Below are 20,116 nucleotides of genomic sequence, written 5' to 3' on the forward strand. Positions count from 1 at the left end.
GCAAAACGTTAACCCTATTTTTCCCCATAGGATTGCATTGACTGTTTCCCTCTGAAAAACTTGTGTTGAGGGTGTTTTGTATTTATACCTCATAAACTGTGTTTTGAGAAAAACTGTTTTACTTACCTTTTCTCCAGGAAAGGTCCCAGTGTAATATCTAGGCATATCACACTGAGTAGAAAAAGTAATCCTGAAAAGTAATACCAAATTAAGTAAAACTGTATTTACACGTTTTTACAAACCTGTAAGAAAAGTCATTATTCATCCAGCTTGCCTTTTTAACAACCTGTCTTGAAAAGTACTATCCTATTTACCTGTGCTAAGTCCTGCTTGCTTATATAAATAAAATATGTACATGTAATATTTTTTTATACAAACAATTAGTCTGCGTTCAGTCTTTGAGTTTGTGACATCATTTATTGCCTGAGTGTGTTCAATAAATGCTTAACACTACCCTCTGACGTGGTAAACTATGTTGATTGCCCTAGAAGCAATGGACCTCTCCCCAACTTTAATGGCTTGGTCCCAATGAGACACATAAGCCCTCAGACACCTTGTGGTTTACGGCCCTTTCTTAATGACACAGAGGAGCACTTTTTGCCTTAGGCACTCTGTAGTTTAGGTGATGCCCGGAGATCCCACGGGCAGTATGCGTTCGGGATGGACTGACCAGGAATGGGTGGGGGTGGGGATGACTAGGTTGGGACTGGTTAAGTTTAATAGGTTTGTTTATCGTAAAACAATGCACGTCAATATACTAGTAATTGGATTGTATATGGAATTATTCTGCAATGATCAGATGGGGGGTGATTGCAATATGTTGTTTCTATAGACAGAGGTTGCATCGTATTATTCATGTACATATGTTGGGATTTTCTTCGCTCTTGATCGATATGGGAGTGGGGGAGACATTGAAAATGACTGTCTATACCTCTAATTGCTCTGTATCTTATTATGCCAAACTACAGTCGATAATAAAGTGTGTTAAAAAAACACTACCCTCTGATAAAGCCTTACTGCTTACCCACACTACTACAAAGATAGAGTATGGTATTATCTACTTTTATCTCTGTAAGCCTTTGGCAGTCCACAGGACTCTGTACACACTATACCTTACTTTGGTATAGTGTATACAGAGCCAGATTCCTACACCTGTGCCTAGGTACCAGAGATATCACGCAATAGGTACTGAAGGAGGTGCCAACGGTATGGTCACTTGGGATCAAGTGATCAGTTGTCTTGTTTTGGGGAAAGAACACTGGCGCTGTGGCGCTGGGAACCTAATTCGAACCAGCCCAGTGCACTTCAGTCTAAGTTGCACAAAATACCAGGCAAAAAGTGATGGGGACATATGCAACAAAAACCCATTTTTCTACAGCTCTCTTTAGCACGCCTTTATGCCCCGTGGAGCCTCAAGGTGCCCCAGTCGTGGTACTGCTGGTCAGCCGGCTCCCAACTCCATCCTGGCACTCTGGATACATCCCGATGTTCCTCACTGGCTGGTATCCATCCCGAGAATGGATAGGAACACTGCACCTCTCCCACTCTTCCCTAACCAACTCCCAATACTGAATAGAAATCTCCTTTTTCAATGGCCTAGGATCTAGTGACATTTCCTCCATCTCCCAGCTCCCACCAGTCGTTCTGTGCACCGAGGTCCATGAGGCCAGTTGCATTGTACTTGTACCATGACAGGGTACACTTAGTTCCTGACCTTATCTGCTCCTATGAGATAAGCCCTGCACCGTCCCGTAGATGGTCCCATCAATTAATACCTCCTCTTATTAGTGATGTGCTCAGCTTTTACAACATAAATGATGGGGTATGTGGGGAGTTCCAAACTGGAGCAAACTAGTAATAATCAACTTAAAGGATTTTCCCCATGCAATGCCATTCTTCCAAAAATCCCCTCAACACTTTCCGCGAGCAACACTTTAAACAAGCAAGATTGCACAGGGTCCTGGGTTCTTTCTCTGGCAATCTTGAAATGGCTTCTAGCAAGGAATCTGTTTATTTAGGCAATACATCTTCCAGGCCTCCAAAACTCCCAAGGAGACCATCTCAGGAGGTATTTAGCAGAAAAACATGAATGGGTCTAGAATGACAATGTGCTTTTAGACGTGTTTCCGAATAGAGATTTCTACAAGTAGACCTACTTACAACACTTCTTACAGCAAACTGCTCAGAGTTTGCTTCAAGAGAGTAGAACCTGGAATCTGTGCAGTGCATTTTTGATAGATTGATAGGGAGATAATTTCTCAGTGATTTTCATTCAAGTCCTCTAATACCAGTAGTATTATTAAAATATGAATAGCACAAAGCGAAGATGATTCTGATAGCCTTAGAGTGTCCAAGGCTTCCATGCAAACAGAATCTGTCCAGGATGCAAGGTCATCTGTACTATCCCAACATGACATTATTGAATTTGGCAACGTGGCTCCTGAGATTGCACAATAGGATACCTATACCTATCAAAAGCTTGCATGGACATCTTGAAAGAAGCTAAAAGACCTTTGCAAAGGCTTCTTCTGCATTTAAATGTAAAAGTTTCTCTCTATGGTTCTATCGTTTTAACTACAATCCAGTTTTCTGTCAGGAAGCCATGATTATTCCGTATCTTCTCCATGTGCTTATTCAAAGCTGCAACACTCTTCTGTCAAAGTGCATTTAGTAGCTATTATAGCTTGCAGGAAATTTATTCTTTAAAGATCTTATAATCCCTGTTATCCAAGGATGTTTAGGAGAGTAAAGAACATATACTGTCATTGGATGGCTGCCTTCTCTATGGGAGCTAACCCGGATCATATCTAAATTGATGACTCTACCTTTGAGCATGTACTATTGCAGCATCTTCTATTGAAATAGGCTAATAAAGATTCAGTAGTTGATCAGTCTGCCCTCTAATCTTTTTCAATAAGTTATCTTTCTTCTCTTATTGAAGATTCTAAACTCTGTTACTTGCAACCCTTTGTATGGATTTGAATTGTTTCAGGATACCTGCATGTTGGTCGGAATAACATTCAAGGCTTCAATGACTCCTTCGTTTCAAACTAGGATTGCAAGTAAGTAACTTTCACTTCTAAATTAAATTTGCTTCTTATTGAGCAGGAGAGTTTACTGCATTAGAGGATCGTGGGTTCCAATCTAGGTTTTCATACCTGAATATCAGTGGAATTTGAATTGCTGTGCCAAGGGCCCTAACCCTTTTTGAGGGTTTAGAGGCAGTGGGAAGTCAAGTGATTTGGTGATCGGCTGAGAATGTCTCTTTGAAGAGACTTTCCTTTAGGTTTTTCTGAAAAGATAGCAAACATGGTTGGTTTCTCATATCAGAGCACAGGGAATTCAAAAGCTGAGCTTCTAGCACTCTGGTCACCTTGCCTACGTGAGACTTCCAGTTGAATCTGACCTGTGTAAGGGGGGACACTGCCAGACATGTGGTAAGTAGGCTGAAACTAGTCAATTTATGCTTATTTGCTGGAATCTGTGCTAATCTGTCCATTTGTATTCATTTATAATTGATGTACATCTGTACCAATACTGCAGACTGCTGAGAGGTAAATGTTTATTGGCTATGTTGGGAGCCCCCAATAAAAAAGGTATACTTTTTGTCATAAGCTCAAATCCAAATTTCTCCTACCATCACCTTACTGAACCATGTACCAAGGAGTCCATAGTGGACATTTCACCCCTCAAATCTGCGCTTGGTCATTGAATATTGTTTGTTTAAACATTACATATTTTCCTCGCCGTGCTTTTAATGTAAAAGAAAATCTCACTAGAGGACATTGTCCTTTTGTTTTATATGCTAGAACATAAGCCAGAGAGTGTTCATGGATTGAGGATAGAAGGGCATAATGACAAAATGTCTGAAAGCCTGTTTGATATCACATTCTTTTCAAATGACATCTGCTTTCAGGAGATTGATGCCCTCTACGTTGTGTCCCAGTTTTTTCTGGAAGAATGGAGAAAATTTGTCAGGTAATTTCCAGTTCTTAATCATTTTTTGCATTTAGTTATATAATCTGCCTGTAAAACAGTTTTTTCTATTATCAAAACTCAACATTTAAAACCTACTGTAGCCCACAATGTGTTTTCTTCATCATGCAAGTCTCATTAAAACTCATAAGCACCAAATATGCCTGTCCAGGTGTGGGTCTTGGAATACTAAACACAAGTGTTTTTTTTCTTTAAATTTAATTAACCTGGCTATATGGCTGGGCATTTTTAAGCAGTCTTTAAATAAGCTTAACATTTAGAGTACTTCTGTGCTGCTTTTTACTTGTTTTTAACTCATTATCTAGGGCAGATGATAACATTAAAAAAACAATATTCAGCAAGCCTAAAAGTAGAAGAGAGCTCTGTCACTTTTAAGTCAGTCAGGCCACTTCAGTGTCTTATTAAGTAGTTTAGAGACAGTTGCCCTTGTCTTTGTTGAGAAAGTAGACACAAAGTACGATCACATGGTCAGTGTACTTAGTCTACCATTGAGAAACACTCTCAGTTTGTCAGAAAGTGTAATTTAGGAGACTGAAGTTCAGGGATGGAAATGGGATTCTGATAGATACATCTGCCGTGTGGATTCCTCACCTTGTGAATACCCCCCTTGCGTCAGCAACATTCGGAAATTCTTTTGAAGCCTCGCGCCGACTTGGACTCGGACGTCACAGAGACACGACATCGCTCGCGACTCCGCTGACGTCACCGACGCCTACAATAGGCCCACGCCGGCGTGATGACATCAGTTCCCTTTTTTCCGCGTCGTCGACGCTAACGGTTTAACGGGTTACTCTGTAGCTTCTAGTATCCTATTACTTTGTTTCCTCGATTCTCCTTTCTCTGACCTTTTTGCTCGTTTGTCATGTCGACAAAGAAGACAGGGTTTAAGCCTTGTGGAGAATGTGGGAAGATGATGTCCGTTACGGACCCTCACCAAGACTGCATATGGTGTTTGAGCTCGGATCACGACGTCGAAGGCTGTTCATCGTGCCAGAAGATGAATCCGAAGGCTCTTCGAGAGCGGGAATCGAAGCTCCTGGTGGCCAAGCTTAAAGCAAGTAAGGTTAGAAAGTCTTCGAAGCGCTCGAAGAGATCGAAGTCGAGATCCAGGGCGAGGTCTCGTGAGGCGTCTGCCTCGAAGTCCTCGTCTGACCATGCTTCCGGTTCTCGGAAAAAACATAAGAAGAGGAGGCATGAATCCCGTCATCATTCAGGGGATAAGTCTGGTTCAAGATCAAGGTCTCCCAGGAGGGTGAAGTCGAAGGTGATTCCTCCACATGTGTCGGATCATGAAGGTGAGGCTTCGCCTTCGGAGTCGGTGGCGCGTTCTCTGACTTCGGTTCCGGATCCGACTCCGGCTCCGTCTCCGGCTCATTCTCCGATTCCGGATGACGCCGATGGAGTTCCTGTTGAGGGGGAGTCTTCGAATCCTGTTGAAGAGACAGATTCAAACCTTCCTCGAAGTCAACCTGAGCATCCACCATTCCCGACGCCAGGTCAGGACCCTTCCGCGTTTTTAAACGTGATGTATGGTGTTTTCTCAAGATCATGGTTCCCATCTGGTGCGCCTTCGGGTCCCATGGGTCCTATGTCTTTTAGTTTGGGTGTTCCTCACTCATATGCTCTGGCACCATTCATGCCGTTCATGCCAACCCCGACTCCGCTGTGGCAGTACCAAGCTCCACCAGGGTCGACGCCGGTATCGACGCCGGCCCGCCCGAAGTCGACGACTCCGGCTCCGACGTCACCGGCTCCAAGCAAGTCTGTGGATCCTCCTTCCAAGCCCTCGGATTCGGTTCCGAAGTCGGCTCCGGCGCCGTCAGATTCGGCTTTGGATTCGGCTGCACTTCGAGTCAAATTCAGGTCTCGAAGAGAAGCTCAACGTCTGCTTGAACAACAGAGGGTTGATGAGTCTTCTTCTGACATGGAGGAAGGCGAGCTGGATGGTGGCAATTTCGACGACCTGGCAGAGGCAAGTGGTCTCGAGTTTTCCCCGGAGTGGTCTTTGCCTTCGGGATCTGATACTCCCTCCAGGGATGTTCAACCGTATCATGTTGTCATGAAGAAGGCAGCTGGACTTTTGGGTTTGTCTTTGCCTACTGTCGAGTTTAAGTCGAATTTGCTGACTGAAGTTCTTCATTCTCCTAGTCAGGCAGTGGAGCCTTTGCTTCCATTTAATGAAGCCTTAAAGGAACCCATTATGGAGGTGTGGAAAAAGCCTTTCTCTGCTCCTGCAGTTTCCAATAACGTGGCTCGGAGATATAGGGTGGCTCCTGAGGACCCTGCATTCTTGTCATCACACCCTTCTCCTGAGAGCTTGGTGATTCAGGCTGCATGTTCTAAAAAATCGATTGGGGCTTTTCCGCAGGTGCCTGGCGACAAAGAGGCCAAGAAACAGGACCAAATAGCTAAAAAGACTTTTTCTTCGGCTAGTATGGCACTGAAATCTACTAATGCCACTTGCCTTATGGGTAGATACATTCATGCTCTGATGGACTCTATGCGCACATTGATCCCTAAGGTTCCAGAGGATAGCAGAAAAGACTTTGAGGAAGCCTTGTCTGATTCTCAAGCTGCTGCCTGTCAAGTCATCCAAAGCGGGCTTGATACTGCGGATTCTGAGGCGAGGATCATGGGCACAGCAGTTGCAACTAGGCGTTCAGCCTGGTTGAAGTCATCCGATTTTTCAACTGATGTGCAGTCTGCTTTATTGGATTTGCCTTTTGATGGTGAGGGGCTTTTTGGGAGAAAAGCAGATGCGGCCTTGGAAAGATTCAAGGACAGCAGGGCGACGGCTAGATCTCTTGGTCTTCAGGTCAGAGGCTCTGCGACCAGGAAATTTAGAGGTTTTGGCCGCTCCTTTCGTACATATAGACAAGGGCAGCAGCAGCAGCAGCAACAACAGCAGCAGCAGCAGAATACCCTGTATAGGTCATACAGGGGGAAGCAGAGAGCACGTCCTCGGGGGCGTCATCCCAATTCCTCCTCTACCTCCACCAACCCCCCAGCCACAGAAAAGCAGCCCTAGATCCGCCATTCAGGATCATCTAGGCCCAGTGGAGGGCCGGCTTACCCACTTTCTACGAGATTGGGAATCGGTTACATCAGATCTTTGGGTTCTCAATCTCGTAGAAAATGGGTATGCCCTTCCCTTTCGGGAATTCCCTCCCAATTACCCTCCTTGCCAAGGGTATTGCTCAGAGGAACATCTGTTTCTCCTTCAGGAGGAAGTCCAAACTCTATTAAGGAAAGGTGCGATAGAGGTGGTCCCAGAGCGGGAAAGGGGTCAGGGATGCTACTCCCGGTATTTCCTGATTCCCAAGAAGGATGGCAGGCTTCGTCCTATCCTGGATCTCAGGATCTTGAATTTTTACCTGAAGCAGGAGAAATTCAAGATGCTCACCCTTGCACAGGTTCTTCAGGCTCTGCTGGAAGAAGACTGGATGGTGTCGCTCGACTTGCAGGATGCGTATTTCACCATCCCCATCCTGAAGTCGCACAGGAAGTATCTCCGTTTTACGGTGGGATCGCAGCACTATCAGTTTGCGGTCCTTCCGTTTGGACTTACTACTGCGCCTCGAGTCTTCACCAAGGTGATGGCAGTGGTGGCGGCGCATCTCAGAAGATCGGGGATTCCTGTATTCCCCTATCTGGACGACTGGCTGATCAAAGCGGAGTCGTCGGAGATTGTGCTTCATCATCTGCAGGAGACAACCCAGTTGTTGTACAGGTTGGGTTTTTCGATAAATGTACCCAAATCTCACCTGGTGCCCTCCCAGCGCAACCTGTTCATAGGTGCTGTACTGGACACAACTGTATGTCGGGCATTCCCTCCACCTCAAAGGATTCGCGACATACAGGATCTGATTCCTTTATTCTACAATGGAGCGGTTGTTCCGGTCCTGAAGGTCCTTCGCCTGCTCGGTCTGATGGCTTCTTGCATTCTCCTGGTCAACCATGCACGCTGTCACATGAGGGCACTCCAGTGGTGCCTCTGCAGGCAGTGGTATCAGCACAACGGAGATCTCAGGGAGTCGGTGGAGATCTCCAGAGAAACTGCAGCGGATCTGTCTTGGTGGGGCGTGGAAGGCAACCTGTCTCAGGGGAAGCCTTTTCATCTGCCTCCTCCGGTGGCCACGGTGATTTCGGATGCATCCACTCTAGGGTGGGGTGCTCATCTGGGGGATCTGGAGGTCAAGGGTCTTTGGTCTCCAGAGGAAAGGTTGCTTCACATCAACCTTCTAGAATTGCGGGCGATTCGTTTAGCGCTCAAGGCCTTCCTCCCTTCCCTTCGCGGTCAGTCAGTTCAAGTCCTGACGGACAACACGACCGCGATGTGGTACATCAACAAACAGGGAAGAGTGGGTTTGCAGTGTCTCTGCAGAGAGGCACTGCGTCTCTGGTCCTGGGTTCGGGACCATCAGATTTGTCTGATGGCAAATCATCTGGCCGGGGTTCTGAACGTTCGGGCAGACGGTCTCAGTCGGCAGTTCTCTGCCGACCACGAGTGGAGGCTTCACCCGGAGGTGGTTCTCAGCATCTTTCAGATGTGGGGGACTCCTCGGGTGGACTTGTTTGCCACTCGCGAGAATGCTCACTGCCCGTCATTCTGCAGTCTCCAGTATCCGATGCAAGGAGCCTTGGGGGACGCGTTTCAGTTGAGCTGGGGAGGTAGCTCCTTTACACGTTTCCTCCCATGCCCTTGATTCCTCGGGTTCTGAGGAAGATTTGCCAAGACCGGGCCCAAGTTATATTGGTCGCCCCGGATTGGCCAAGAAGGGTGTAGTATTCAGATCTTCTCCACCTCTCCTCTCACCGGCCGCTCCGTCTCCCTCTCAGGGCAGACCTCCTCTCTCAGATGGAGGGGCAGGTTCTACACCCCCACCTCCAGACATTACACCTTCATGCCTGGAGATTGAGCGGGGCAACCTGAATTCCTTTTCCCTCCCGCCTGACGTTGTGGATGTCATCTTATCCGCCAGGCGTGACTCCACTAAGTCCATCTATTCTTATAGATGGTCGAAATTTGTTGAGTGGTGTAGGGAGAAGTCCATTGACCCTGTGAGAGCCCATTTATCTGATATACTACTGTTTGCTCTTTCTCTGGCGCAGCAGGGGCTTGCTGTGGCTACTGTAAAGGGCTACCTTTCAGCGCTGTCAGCTTTTCTCTGCTTGCCTGACCAGCCGTCTCTTTTTAAGTCTCCCTTGGTCTTGAGGTTTTTGAAGGGCCTCACAATTAAGTTCCCTCCTTCACCTTTTATTGTGCCTCAGTGGGATTTAAATCTTGTTTTAACCTTTCTGATGGGTGCTCCGTTTGAGCCTCTTCACAAATGTCCCATGAGGCTTCTTACATTTAAAACAGTCTTCCTCGTTGCAATAACCTCAGGAAGGAGGGTAAGTGAGCTTCAAGCTCTGAGTTCTAAGCCCCCTTTCCTGACCATTCATGCTGATCGAATGGTTCTCAGGACCAGGGCTGCTTTTCTGCCTAAGGTGGTGACTCCCTTTCATTTGAGTCAGTCCATTACCCTACCTTCCTTTTAACCTCCCCCTCACCCTTCTAAGGAGGAAGAGAGACTGCACCGCCTGGACCCTAAGAGGGCGGTCTCCTTTTACTTGGACAGGTCCAAGGATTTTCGTTTGGAGGACCAGCTCTTCGTTGGGTTTGCTGGTTGCAAGAAGGGAAGAGCGGTCCATAAAAGAACCTTATCAAGATGGATCGTTCTCTGCATTAAGATCTGCTACTCTTTGGCCGGTAAGGAACCTCCAGAGGGTATAAGGGCTCATTCTACAAGAGCTAAGTCTTCGACCTCTGCGTTGGCTAGAGGTGTGCCTGTTGAAGATATTTGTAGAGCGGCAACTTGGTCTTCCCTCCACACTTTCGCGAAGCATTACTGCTTGGATACCGAAGTCAGGAGGGACGGCCACTTTGCGCGCTCTGTCCTTCAGGATTTCCTGGTTTAGAAGAGTGGACACCCTCCTCCGGGAGTGGGGACTGCTGTGGGACTCTATTCACAAGGTGAGGAATCCACACGGCAGATGTATCTTTCAGAAGAACAAGTTACTTACCTTTGGTAACGCTTTTTCTGGTAGATACAATATCTGCCTGTGGATTCCTCACTGACCCACCGCCTCCCCGTTGTCCACTCTTCTATGCCAGAGTTATTGTACTGTTATGTATATTTATTTTGTTGTCAAGGAAATGTATTGCTTTCCTGCATTTGCTTTACACTGTGTGTTTTGCCTTGACTATTGTATACTGTGTATACTTTGTATATATCTACTGTCATTGGTCCGTCCGTGTGCCTCGATGGCACGGAAAAAAGGGCGGAACTGATGTCATCACGCCGGCGTGGGCCTATTGTAGGCGTCGGTGACGTCAGCGGAGTCACGAGCGATGTCGTGTCTCTGTGACGTCCGAGTCCACGTCGGCGCGAGGCTTCAAAAGAATTTCCGAATGTTGCTGATGCAAGGGGGGTATTCACAAGGTGAGGAATCCACAGGCAGATATTGTATCTACCAGAAAAAGCGTTACCGAAGGTAAGTAACTTGTTCTTTAAGGCCAAACTGATTATTCTTTGGGAAACTTCAGGTCTTCCTAGAATTCAGGGTGTCAAAGATACCAGTGAGATACTCCATCAACCCCATGTGTCCCTCAAAGAATAGGTACCAACACCACAATGCTCATCTTTGGATGCCAATGGACCGTAAATGCTGTTTGTTTGATGGTACTGATTCATTGAATTGCTATATATCTATTGGTATTTAATTTTAATGTAAAGACAACAGGATTTTCCTTCACATCGAAGCACTAGACCTCCAGATAACAACTTGGAAATGTGTTCCATGTTGAGGTTTCCATGAAAGGTAACAGAAGCTTCAGATTAAAAAAAGAATATTCTTGGGATACCCAAAAAGTGATATTGAACATTGGATAGAAGAGGGGCGTAAATTTCAGAAGGTCACATGTCATTTTGTTCAAAGTCTTTTCCCTGCTGATAGCATCACTACTTTTTTGGCATGATGGTCAGGGCAGCTGCTATTCTCTACATATTCACACAAACTCTGAAGCCGGATATATCTGTAATGTTGTACAATCTGCTAACCAAAGATCCCCTTCCATTTCTTGTTTCACAGGTTTCCTGGTCTACTGCAACCCAGTTTGCAGACAGTTCTAGTTCAACTTCTGCTAAACATCACAAGCAGGAAATAAAGTGTTGGGACCTGATGTCAGATCTCCTTTTTTCTGAATCACTGATTGTGCTCTGCTCCTCCATACACAGTTTTGCTGTATGTGTGCCACAGAATCAAAGAAGTGTGACTTTTCCGCTACAGAGAGAGAGAGTGGTTAGTGTTGCAACACTTTCAGGAAGATATGACCGGTCTCTCTGAAAGTGGATCTACCATATAACCTCCTTGCTGCCTAGGGTTCAGAGAGAGGAACTTCTGGTGATTTGGAGACAAAATGGAATTTAAGATCCTGGGCAATAATCCTTCCTCTCTTATAAGTTTGAGCTGGCCAATCTGTTTACGTTCCCCAAAAACAGTCAAAAGGAGCATTGGAATCTGGCTGGATAAAGCCTTGAGGTTTGATTCCCAAGCAGTAAAGCTAGCTAGATTCCCAAGCAGTAAAGCTAGTAGCTACCTGCTATGGCATTCTCAAGATTCTTCAAAAAATTCTCCATTTACTCCCTCCAACCCTAAAGAGGTTAGTACTCTTGGTTCTCATTAGTCTCGCCTGGACCTAGGTGATTCACTCTGTTTGGGAGCCCCTAAAGAGACAATAAGGAAACTACAGGTAGTACACAATTCCGCTGCCCAGATATTGTATAACATCCCCAGACATAAATCTGCCCTACAAGCCCTGAGCACCTCCATTGGCTCCCAGTGGCAGAGAAGATCAAATGTAAATCCCTCTGTATTGCCTGTAGGGCACTCCTTCACAAATGGGCCTTCGATCTCTCGATCCCTGATCTCTTCCTATTCTCATGGGAGAACTTTGTGATCCTCCAACACACATTTGGGCAAAGTACCTACCATTGGAAGGGCAAAATACGGAGGGAAGTCTTTTTGCTATAATGTGGCCAAACTCTGGAGCATCGTTCCCTACCCCATGCAATTAGCCAAAAAGGAACTTCCCTTCCGTAAACTATTAAAGACTTCCTGAACAGCTCCCTCTAGATCCCTCTGGCTAGTTTGCATTGCAGTATCCGTGCTGGGATGCGTAGCTATACACTGTATAATGCTTCATAGAATAGAATTGTGAAAGAAGGTTGTGTTGCTTCCCACTAGATTATTAGCTTTGTTAAAGGGGGCGGCTTTCCTACTTTTTAACTCATAATTACTAATGGATAATTCCTTTTAACTGAAAGAACTCAAAAGTTCACCTTGGCTCATTTTCATAATCAGTTAAGCCTTTGCTTTTGGGGAGTCATTAGGAACAGCACCTTCTTTTCTGTCTCTGTTTTACCATTGCAATCTTCCTTAAAAATTTAAACATTGCTAACTACCTGTATGCAGATGATACCCAGCTCATTGTCACTCTCAATGGGGATCCCCTCAACCCTAACTCAGGTCTTCCAGACAATAATTTTCTTAGACTAAACCCAATGAAGACTGTAATGCCACTCTCTATCAAGCATAATCTCCACGAGACTTCTTCTTGAACTTCCGAACTGAGCAGCTGTCCTTCTTCTGTTTCCTCAGTCTGAGATCTTGCCTAATTATAGATGCTGACTTGCACCTGAGAAAACAAGTCACAGGTGAAGCTAAATTAGGGACTTTCCATTTCAGAAGGACGTTTCTTTTCCTATAATTTAGTTGTAGAGTCGAAATTTGCCTAGCTTAGTAACTGTAAGTTTCTATTCTATGAAGGAAACGGAGGTGAAAATTATGCTTTTCATTCTTCGCTTTATTTACCATAAAGAAATTCAGCAGCCTTAGAAAAGCAACATAAAGATTTTATCCCATCAAGTTAAAAAATCTCTTTGAACAAACAAAAAGGAACAAGTCCGCCATCAGACTAAAACTCCCATGAGCCCACAGGGTATAACCCAACATTAGTTGCTTCATAGTCTCCAAAGTGCATAGAAAGACCCTCCACTGTAATTGTCCTTCCCCTTTCTTCGCGCGAGTACGCCTCAGAATCATTGATCTTGCTTGGAACCACAATTTCCTGAAACAAAAACATCATGTAAGATTCTCTAGGAAAAATCATGTAAAAGCACAAGTTGTTGCTCGCCCGGAGGGAGGAGTTCTAAGATCATATCCTTGTAAGCTTGAGGCAATGCACCACACACAGTTTGCACATATCCAAAAAAGCTAGAAACGAGATCGTTCTTGAGTCGGACTTTGTCTGACGTCCTATCGTAAAGGTAACTCCATCAGGAGAGAAAACCCTCGCTAAAATGTCTAGAGCACTCGCATCCGAGACCTTGCGGCAAGAGACTAGACATAACTGCACGGCCAACTTAGCTGAAAGTTCCTTCAAGGAATGATATTTATAAGTTTGCCAGGAAAGAAAGAGATTCAGGACTAGATTACCATCCCATAGGACCGAGTAACGCGGCTCCAGAGGCAAAGAAAGCCAAATGCCCCTCAAGAGGTGACAAAGAAAGGGATGTCCTCCCACCGGAGCACAATCGATCGGTTAATGAGCCAATGAAATCGCAGAACGCACCGAGTTAATGTATCGGTACGCCAGACCGTCCGTTGCCAATTCTGCCAAGATGTTCCGGATAGGAACGACTCCTGCGACCACGGGATCCAAATCCCGTCGGGGACACCAACACAACCATTTTGTTCAGCCGGACCAATAGCGTTTTGAGGTATTGCTAGCCCAGGCTTTTGATAAAAGGACCTCAGCCGGTCTCCAAAGGCCTGGGTGTGACCGGCGTCGCCTGAAAGCCGCCATGCCATGAGGTGGAGAGAACCCTGGGCAATCAGGTAATGCTGCTCCCCGTCCGGATTCTGAAGGAGTTGAGGAAACAGGGGGAGTAGGATTGGAAAATCCTAAGAAAGTTCCAGAAGAACCGGAAACCAGACTTGGTACCTCCAAATTGGTGTCACCACCACAACCTCTGCCTTCTGACGGCGTATTTGCGCCGCTGTCCGTTCAATCATGGAGAACGGAGGGAACGCATAATTCCGACCCTGACCCCTCTTGGACAAAGGCATCCGTTGCATCTGCGAGTGGGTCAGGTCTCCAACTTGAAAATTTCGGGAGCTGATGATCCAGACGGGATGCAAACATGTCCACCGAGAAGGGACCCAAAAAGTTGTCCAGCCACTGGAAGACTCGAACATCCAATTTCCACTGGCTGGAGTCCCGCAAGTGCCTGGAATGCCAGTCCGCTACCTGATTGGCCGTGCCCAGCAGATACTCCGCTGTCACAGATATGTGATGATCCAGATAGATGGATGAGGAGAGCAGGCCCACCACCCGGGCGATCTGACGGAGTGAGGTATGGGACTTGGAGATGGTCTGCCGTAGCAGGTGACGAATCTTGGCCATCTTCCGAGATGGGAGGCTCAAAGACGAGTAGATTGAGTTCACAACAAAGCCTAGGAAGACTATACTCTGAACCGGTAGGAGGACTGACTTGTCACAGTTGATGACGAATCCCAAACCTTGCAAGAGGGAAACCGTCTGCTGCAACGGAAGAGCCAACTTCTTGGGGCATTGCGCCATGAGGAGGATGTCGTCCAGGTAGACAATCCTCCGAATGCCCTGGCTCCGAAGAAATTCCACCGCTGGGTGGAGCACCTTTGTGGAGCACCAAGGGGCAGAAGAAAACCCGAACGGAAGGGCGATAAACTCGTAAATCTGGTGCTTCCACTGAAATTGCATAATTTCCGGTGTGGGGATGTGTCGGGACCACCAGATAATTATCTTTGATGTCCAACCATGCCATCCAATTGCCCGGGAGAAGGATATCTCGGAGGAGGTGTATTCCCTCCATTTTGAAATGTTGGTATATCAACCACCTGTTGAATTCTTTCAGGTTGATGACCGGACGCTGCCCCTGATAAGATATTGCTTAGGAAACCTTTGGGATGCAAAGCTGAGTGACAAATGGCCCCTTTGCGGAGCAGTTCAGAAATTTCCTCGTCAACCAGCTGTGCATCGACCATGGAAAAACTGATAGGATATGGAAGGCCTGCTTGGCGGGGGGAATCGTAGAATTCGATGTGAAACCCCCTGATTGTTTGTAGAACCCAAGCATCTTTTGTGATGGCTGCCCATACCTCCTGGAATGCCGCTAGTCGACACCCAATACGGACCTGAGAAGCCCAAATGAGACTTACCGTTGGCAGCAGGTCCACCTTCGTTATTCTTGTAGCCACCACATGTTCGGAATCGCTGTCCCGTGCCGGGGTTATGCTGTCCGGCCCAGCCAGTCGCGTGGCCCCTGCCACGACCGGCTCCATTGGAAAAACAGGACTGGAAGACCCTCTTGATATTGGACTGGGCCTTGTCCAGAGAAGTAAAAGTGGCGACAAATTTTCCCAATTCCATGACAAAGGGGTCTCTGAAGAGACCCCCTTGCGCCACTGCCCCTGCCTCGGAAGGGGCCAAATCGCCCAGTTTCGGGTCCAACTTTATTAAAAGTGATCGCTGCTGCTCAGTCGAAAGGGCACAGATACCTAAAAAGATAATCGCCCACTGGGCCCAATTCGAAAGAACGTCGGGGGAAATGGTGGAGCCAGTCACCTTCGCCTCCTCCGCCATATCCAAAATGTTTGTCAGTGGCCCTACCGCGTCCAAAAGCTTATCCTGGCAGGAGCGCCATGAACGGTCAATACCCTTCCAGGGATCTTTCATATACTTGGCCAAGAAGGTAGCCAACTTGGAGTCAAGCTCCAGTGTAAAGGCCACCTTCCCTTCCAAAGTAGGCCACAGACACTCTGCTCTCAGGCACCCTCTGGCCTCTTTCTCTAAGGGTTTGCGGAGGCAACCAGCTACAAACTTGGCCACCTTGACCCCAGGCGTCCAGACCGCCGACCGCAGATGAACAATCTCATCTGGGTCAAGCATGCCGGTAGAGTCCTGTGGTAATGCAGAGGCAGAACTGGCTGGGCGCCAAGACTGCGAGGACCCCTCCTCATCAACTGTATCCACTGACGAACCTCCATCATGAGACAGGGAGTCCGGGACAACGGAACAAGAAGGTTTTGGGCCGGGAGAGGTGCAGGCGGGGGGCGCCCGTTTTCACGAGGAAAGTGCTCCGAAGGGGCTCAAAAGCGTCCTTGTCCACCCCCTGCATCTTCTCTGGGCCCTCCTCCGAGTGGCCCCTTTTAGGTAGCGGAGGACCCTACCCCTGAGGTAGATTAGTAACGGGCCACGGGGACTCTAGGTGGGCGTATGCCAACTTGGCGCATTCCACTGTAATGCGATTAGATAAATGCTCCTCCATAGTCCCAACTACTTCATTCACACAAAGGTAGATGGACTTCTCAACATCCTCAAAAAACTGATCATCATACGGGAGATACTGGAGCTCTTCTTCCTCGTAAAAACTCTCTTGGCTCATTGTGCCCTAGAATAGGAATGCGGGCCCCAGGATATAAGCAATTCTAAATATCAGGAGGTACCGCTTCAAATGGTAAAATGGCTGGGAGCACCAAGAATTTATTATTGGCAGACTGAAAGACTGCAATATCTTTAGTGCGAAACGACACCGCAATAGAGGCTGCACGTGCCTCGAGTGTGCTGGCCCTCAAACTGACTGACGGGGCCCAACCGCCACCCAGCGCACAATAATAGCTCACTGTGAGCGTAATGTGTGTTATCTGCCCGCAGGCGATTTCCGCATATGTGCCGCAATATAAACCCCAGCGGGCTGTAAAGAATTGATTGATGTGGGCAAATACGGACCCCTGGGGGCGTTCAGGTGTGGCGGCAGTGGGACAAGGCTCACAGGACCAAAGCTCTAGCCGCGTGTCTCCTCATCTGAGGAGACACACCATGGGATCATTGAGTCATCCGAGCTCCCCCTAGCGGATCAAATAGGAAACCGCATCACCAGCGGGGGTAGCCGCGTAAGGAGCGAGAGCGCTCCCGCGACTGAAGGGGATCTGCAATAAAAGATCAACCAAAACACAACACAGTTATCTGCGGGCCCCGTTTAACATGGAACTAACGCCCCGGAGTGGTGGAATTGAACGTTGTGTTGACAATCACACATGTAACTGAAGTGAAAACAAATGTGACTTAGCTTTGGCTGCGAAGCAGCGAAGAGAGAGGAAGGACAATTACAGTGGAGGGTCTTTCGATGCACCATGGACACTATGAAGGGACTAATGTTGGGTTATACCCTGTGGACTCAGGGGAGTTGTAGTCTGATTGCGGACTTCTTTCCTCTTTGTTTGTTCAAAGAAATGTTTCCCTCTTGATGGGATAAAATATTTATGTTGTTTTTCTAAGGCTGCTGAAAAAATGTTATGGTAAATAAAGCGAAAAAAGAAAAGCATAATCAGAGTCTCCGGTCCTGACATAGAATTGTAGTATCAAATGCCTTTGTTCAATCAGGCATTAATTGCAACAATTCTGCATAGCTAGGCCTCCCAAAAAAGTGGGAATCCCTCACCTTCAAAAGGTTCAAAACTCATTAGGTGACATTTAAAGCAATGGTTCTTGTGCACAAGTCCTTGAACGGGACGGGCCATCATATCTCAAAGAGAGAATCAGTTCCTATGTCCCCGCCGTACTCTTAGTTCCCCTTCGGCTTATATGTCAAGGGTCCCTCGAATAAACCGTCTCCGTATTGGGGGGGGAGATCCTTTGCATATCTTGGTCCCCTGGCCTGGAATAGGCTCCCTTCCTACTTGAGGTTGATAGACAGTCTAGAACTGTTCAAGAAGAAATTCTTGAACAGTTCTAGACCAGCCCGGACCAAGTGCTGCGGCCTACATCTTCGCTGGCGAGCGGAGCATGCGGCCTACCTTGAGTCTTTGCTATCGCTTCGGGGCCGGCTCTGTGCCTGCCGTTCTTATGGAGTTATTGGGCCGCTCCTCGCCAGGGCAGATGATCCGCGATGCTGCCACAGCCACTGGAGTGCCATTCGACTCCTCGCCTGCCGACTCCCGGTCATGGCTATTGAAGTGAGGCGTGGTGTGGGTGTGCCCAGAGTGCCGTCAGACCTGTGCCTGCAGCGGTGAGTGGTGGGGGTGGCCCACACATCCCTCGGCCGTCCCCGCTCTACACTTTATCATCCATGACCCCTCTCGCTCCCGACATTGAAGTCAGCGCCACTATTAACTGAGGGAGACAAGTGCTGCTTTGAATCACAGACGCCTTTGTTTTTCTATCTGCACCACCTGTGGGGAAGACTGCTGTTGTTGTCCCTCTCACTCCACAAACTTATTTCAGTAATCACTAAGGCCTCTGAGGTGGGGCTGCCTAGTGGGCACAGACTCTTGGGCACAATTGTGGCACATCGCCGGGGCACTGGGGCAGACCCCCTGTCCTGAGGTCGCGGTGAGTGGAGCACCCAATAACTGCAGCCCTTGCCAGACAGTAGTTATGGCCTATTTTTAATACGTGTCTCCGGTGGGACTCTGTGTGGCAATCCCCTATTGTCTGGAGTGTTCGGTGCTGCACGGCTTTCCTTGTCCCTGCCCCCAGAGACACCGGCAAGACAAACACTTCTAGTATTGGGGTCTGGTGGCTGGGTCGAGCCCGCTGAGCTTTCTATATTGGGGGTCAGCCGCTGGGTCAGTTCTTCTTCCACTCTCTGGGCTCCGGCACTACGCAATAGGTGGTGCATGCTAGCGTGATCTGCAGGCATAGGAGGCCTCACGTGGGTACCCATCTGCTGCCTCTATGCTGACGACGCTACGAACTGCATCCCTTGGGTACATAGCGGCTGGCTGGGAAGCTGCTGTTGTCCACGGAATCCTGATAACAACTACTATAGGGTGGTGGTGCATCCAGGTGGGACCACGAGACTCTTACTCACGCAGTTGGTAGGGATCGTCCCTTCCAGCAGTTGCCTCTGCTAGGTGGTCTGTGTGGAGCTCTAGTCACCAACATTGATGGTGTGGCTCCCTAGCGACCTCACCTTTATTCCTGTGGCGAACATGGGCTGCACAGAGAAATCGCAATCCAAGTTGCAATTTGAGCCGCGTAAAACCCACAGACTACAAGACTCGGAGAAAAATGCATCAGTGTCTGAATCAGAGATGGGTGACACTGCAGCCAACACTGATCTAAAACAGATCCTCATGGCCATGCCGCTCAGCCTAACGAAAATCTATGGGAAGATAGACGCCCTCTCCTTCAGGATGGACAGGATGTTGGAGCGGCTGGACAATCAAACTGCAAGATTGGACACTGTTTAAAAGAGGGTGTTGGGCCTGGAGGACACGCTGAAATCTACTTTGAACTCCACCACAAAGCTTGAAAAGATACTCCACTCAGTCCAGTCTAAAGCAGAGGACTTGGAAGCACTTTCAAGGAGGAACAATCTGCTCATAGTGGGCATTACTGAATCTTCCAACATCCCAGACATGGAACTCTTTGTGGAACAATTGTTGGTTACACTCCTGAGCAAAGACACTTTTTCGAACATGTTCATCATTAAGCGCCCCTAGGTCTCTTGCACCCAGACCGGTCCCGGGGGCTGCTCCTCGCCCTATTATCGCCCGGGTGCTCAACCATCGAGACAGGGATACAGCATTAAAGTAAGCCAGGGATCTACAATCCTTGAGATACGAGGGGACAGAGATGTCCATTTACCCGGATTTCACATAAGCTGTCCAGGATGCGCAACTTCAATTTGTCCCTGTCAAACGGCAACGTCGCGACCTACAATTTGATTTACCCAGCAAAGCTTAGGGTGCACGCAGATGGGAAATGTAATATATTTAATGACTCTAAACAGGTTTTGCAATTCCTGAAAAGAAGAGAGAGCCACAACCGTGGTGGTGGTTTCCAAAAACCTGTTACTCTTGGGATGACTATTCTCCAGACCCTGAAGAACAGTAAATTCCCCTGAATGTGTTTCTGCTTTTGGTATATAACTGCGGTGTGCCCCCATGATGGTGTGGGGAGGTAGCTTAGTTATGGTATTCTACCAGGGAGTTTAGGGGTGGCACCGACACTGTGTTTATTATTGTGCCG

At 47.6% G+C, this 20,116-nt stretch overlaps 1 protein-coding gene across 2 annotated transcripts in view; it reads left to right on the forward strand.

Moving 5' to 3' along the window:
* The window catches only part of USP48 (ubiquitin specific peptidase 48), a 776,411-nt gene that overhangs the window by 507,213 nt on the left and 249,082 nt on the right, over positions 1 to 20,116 (forward strand). For both annotated transcript variants that reach the window (XM_086921588.1, XM_086921587.1), the window contains exon 18: positions 3,917 to 3,978. In XM_086921588.1, coding sequence (XP_086777714.1) covers positions 3,917 to 3,978 — 62 coding nt within the window. The remainder of the gene's footprint in view (positions 1 to 3,916; positions 3,979 to 20,116) is intronic.

Source organism: Lissotriton vulgaris, chromosome 5 (genome assembly GCF_964263255.1).
Source record: "Lissotriton vulgaris chromosome 5, aLisVul1.2, whole genome shotgun sequence".
Lineage (NCBI taxonomy): Eukaryota > Metazoa > Chordata > Amphibia > Caudata > Salamandridae > Lissotriton > Lissotriton vulgaris.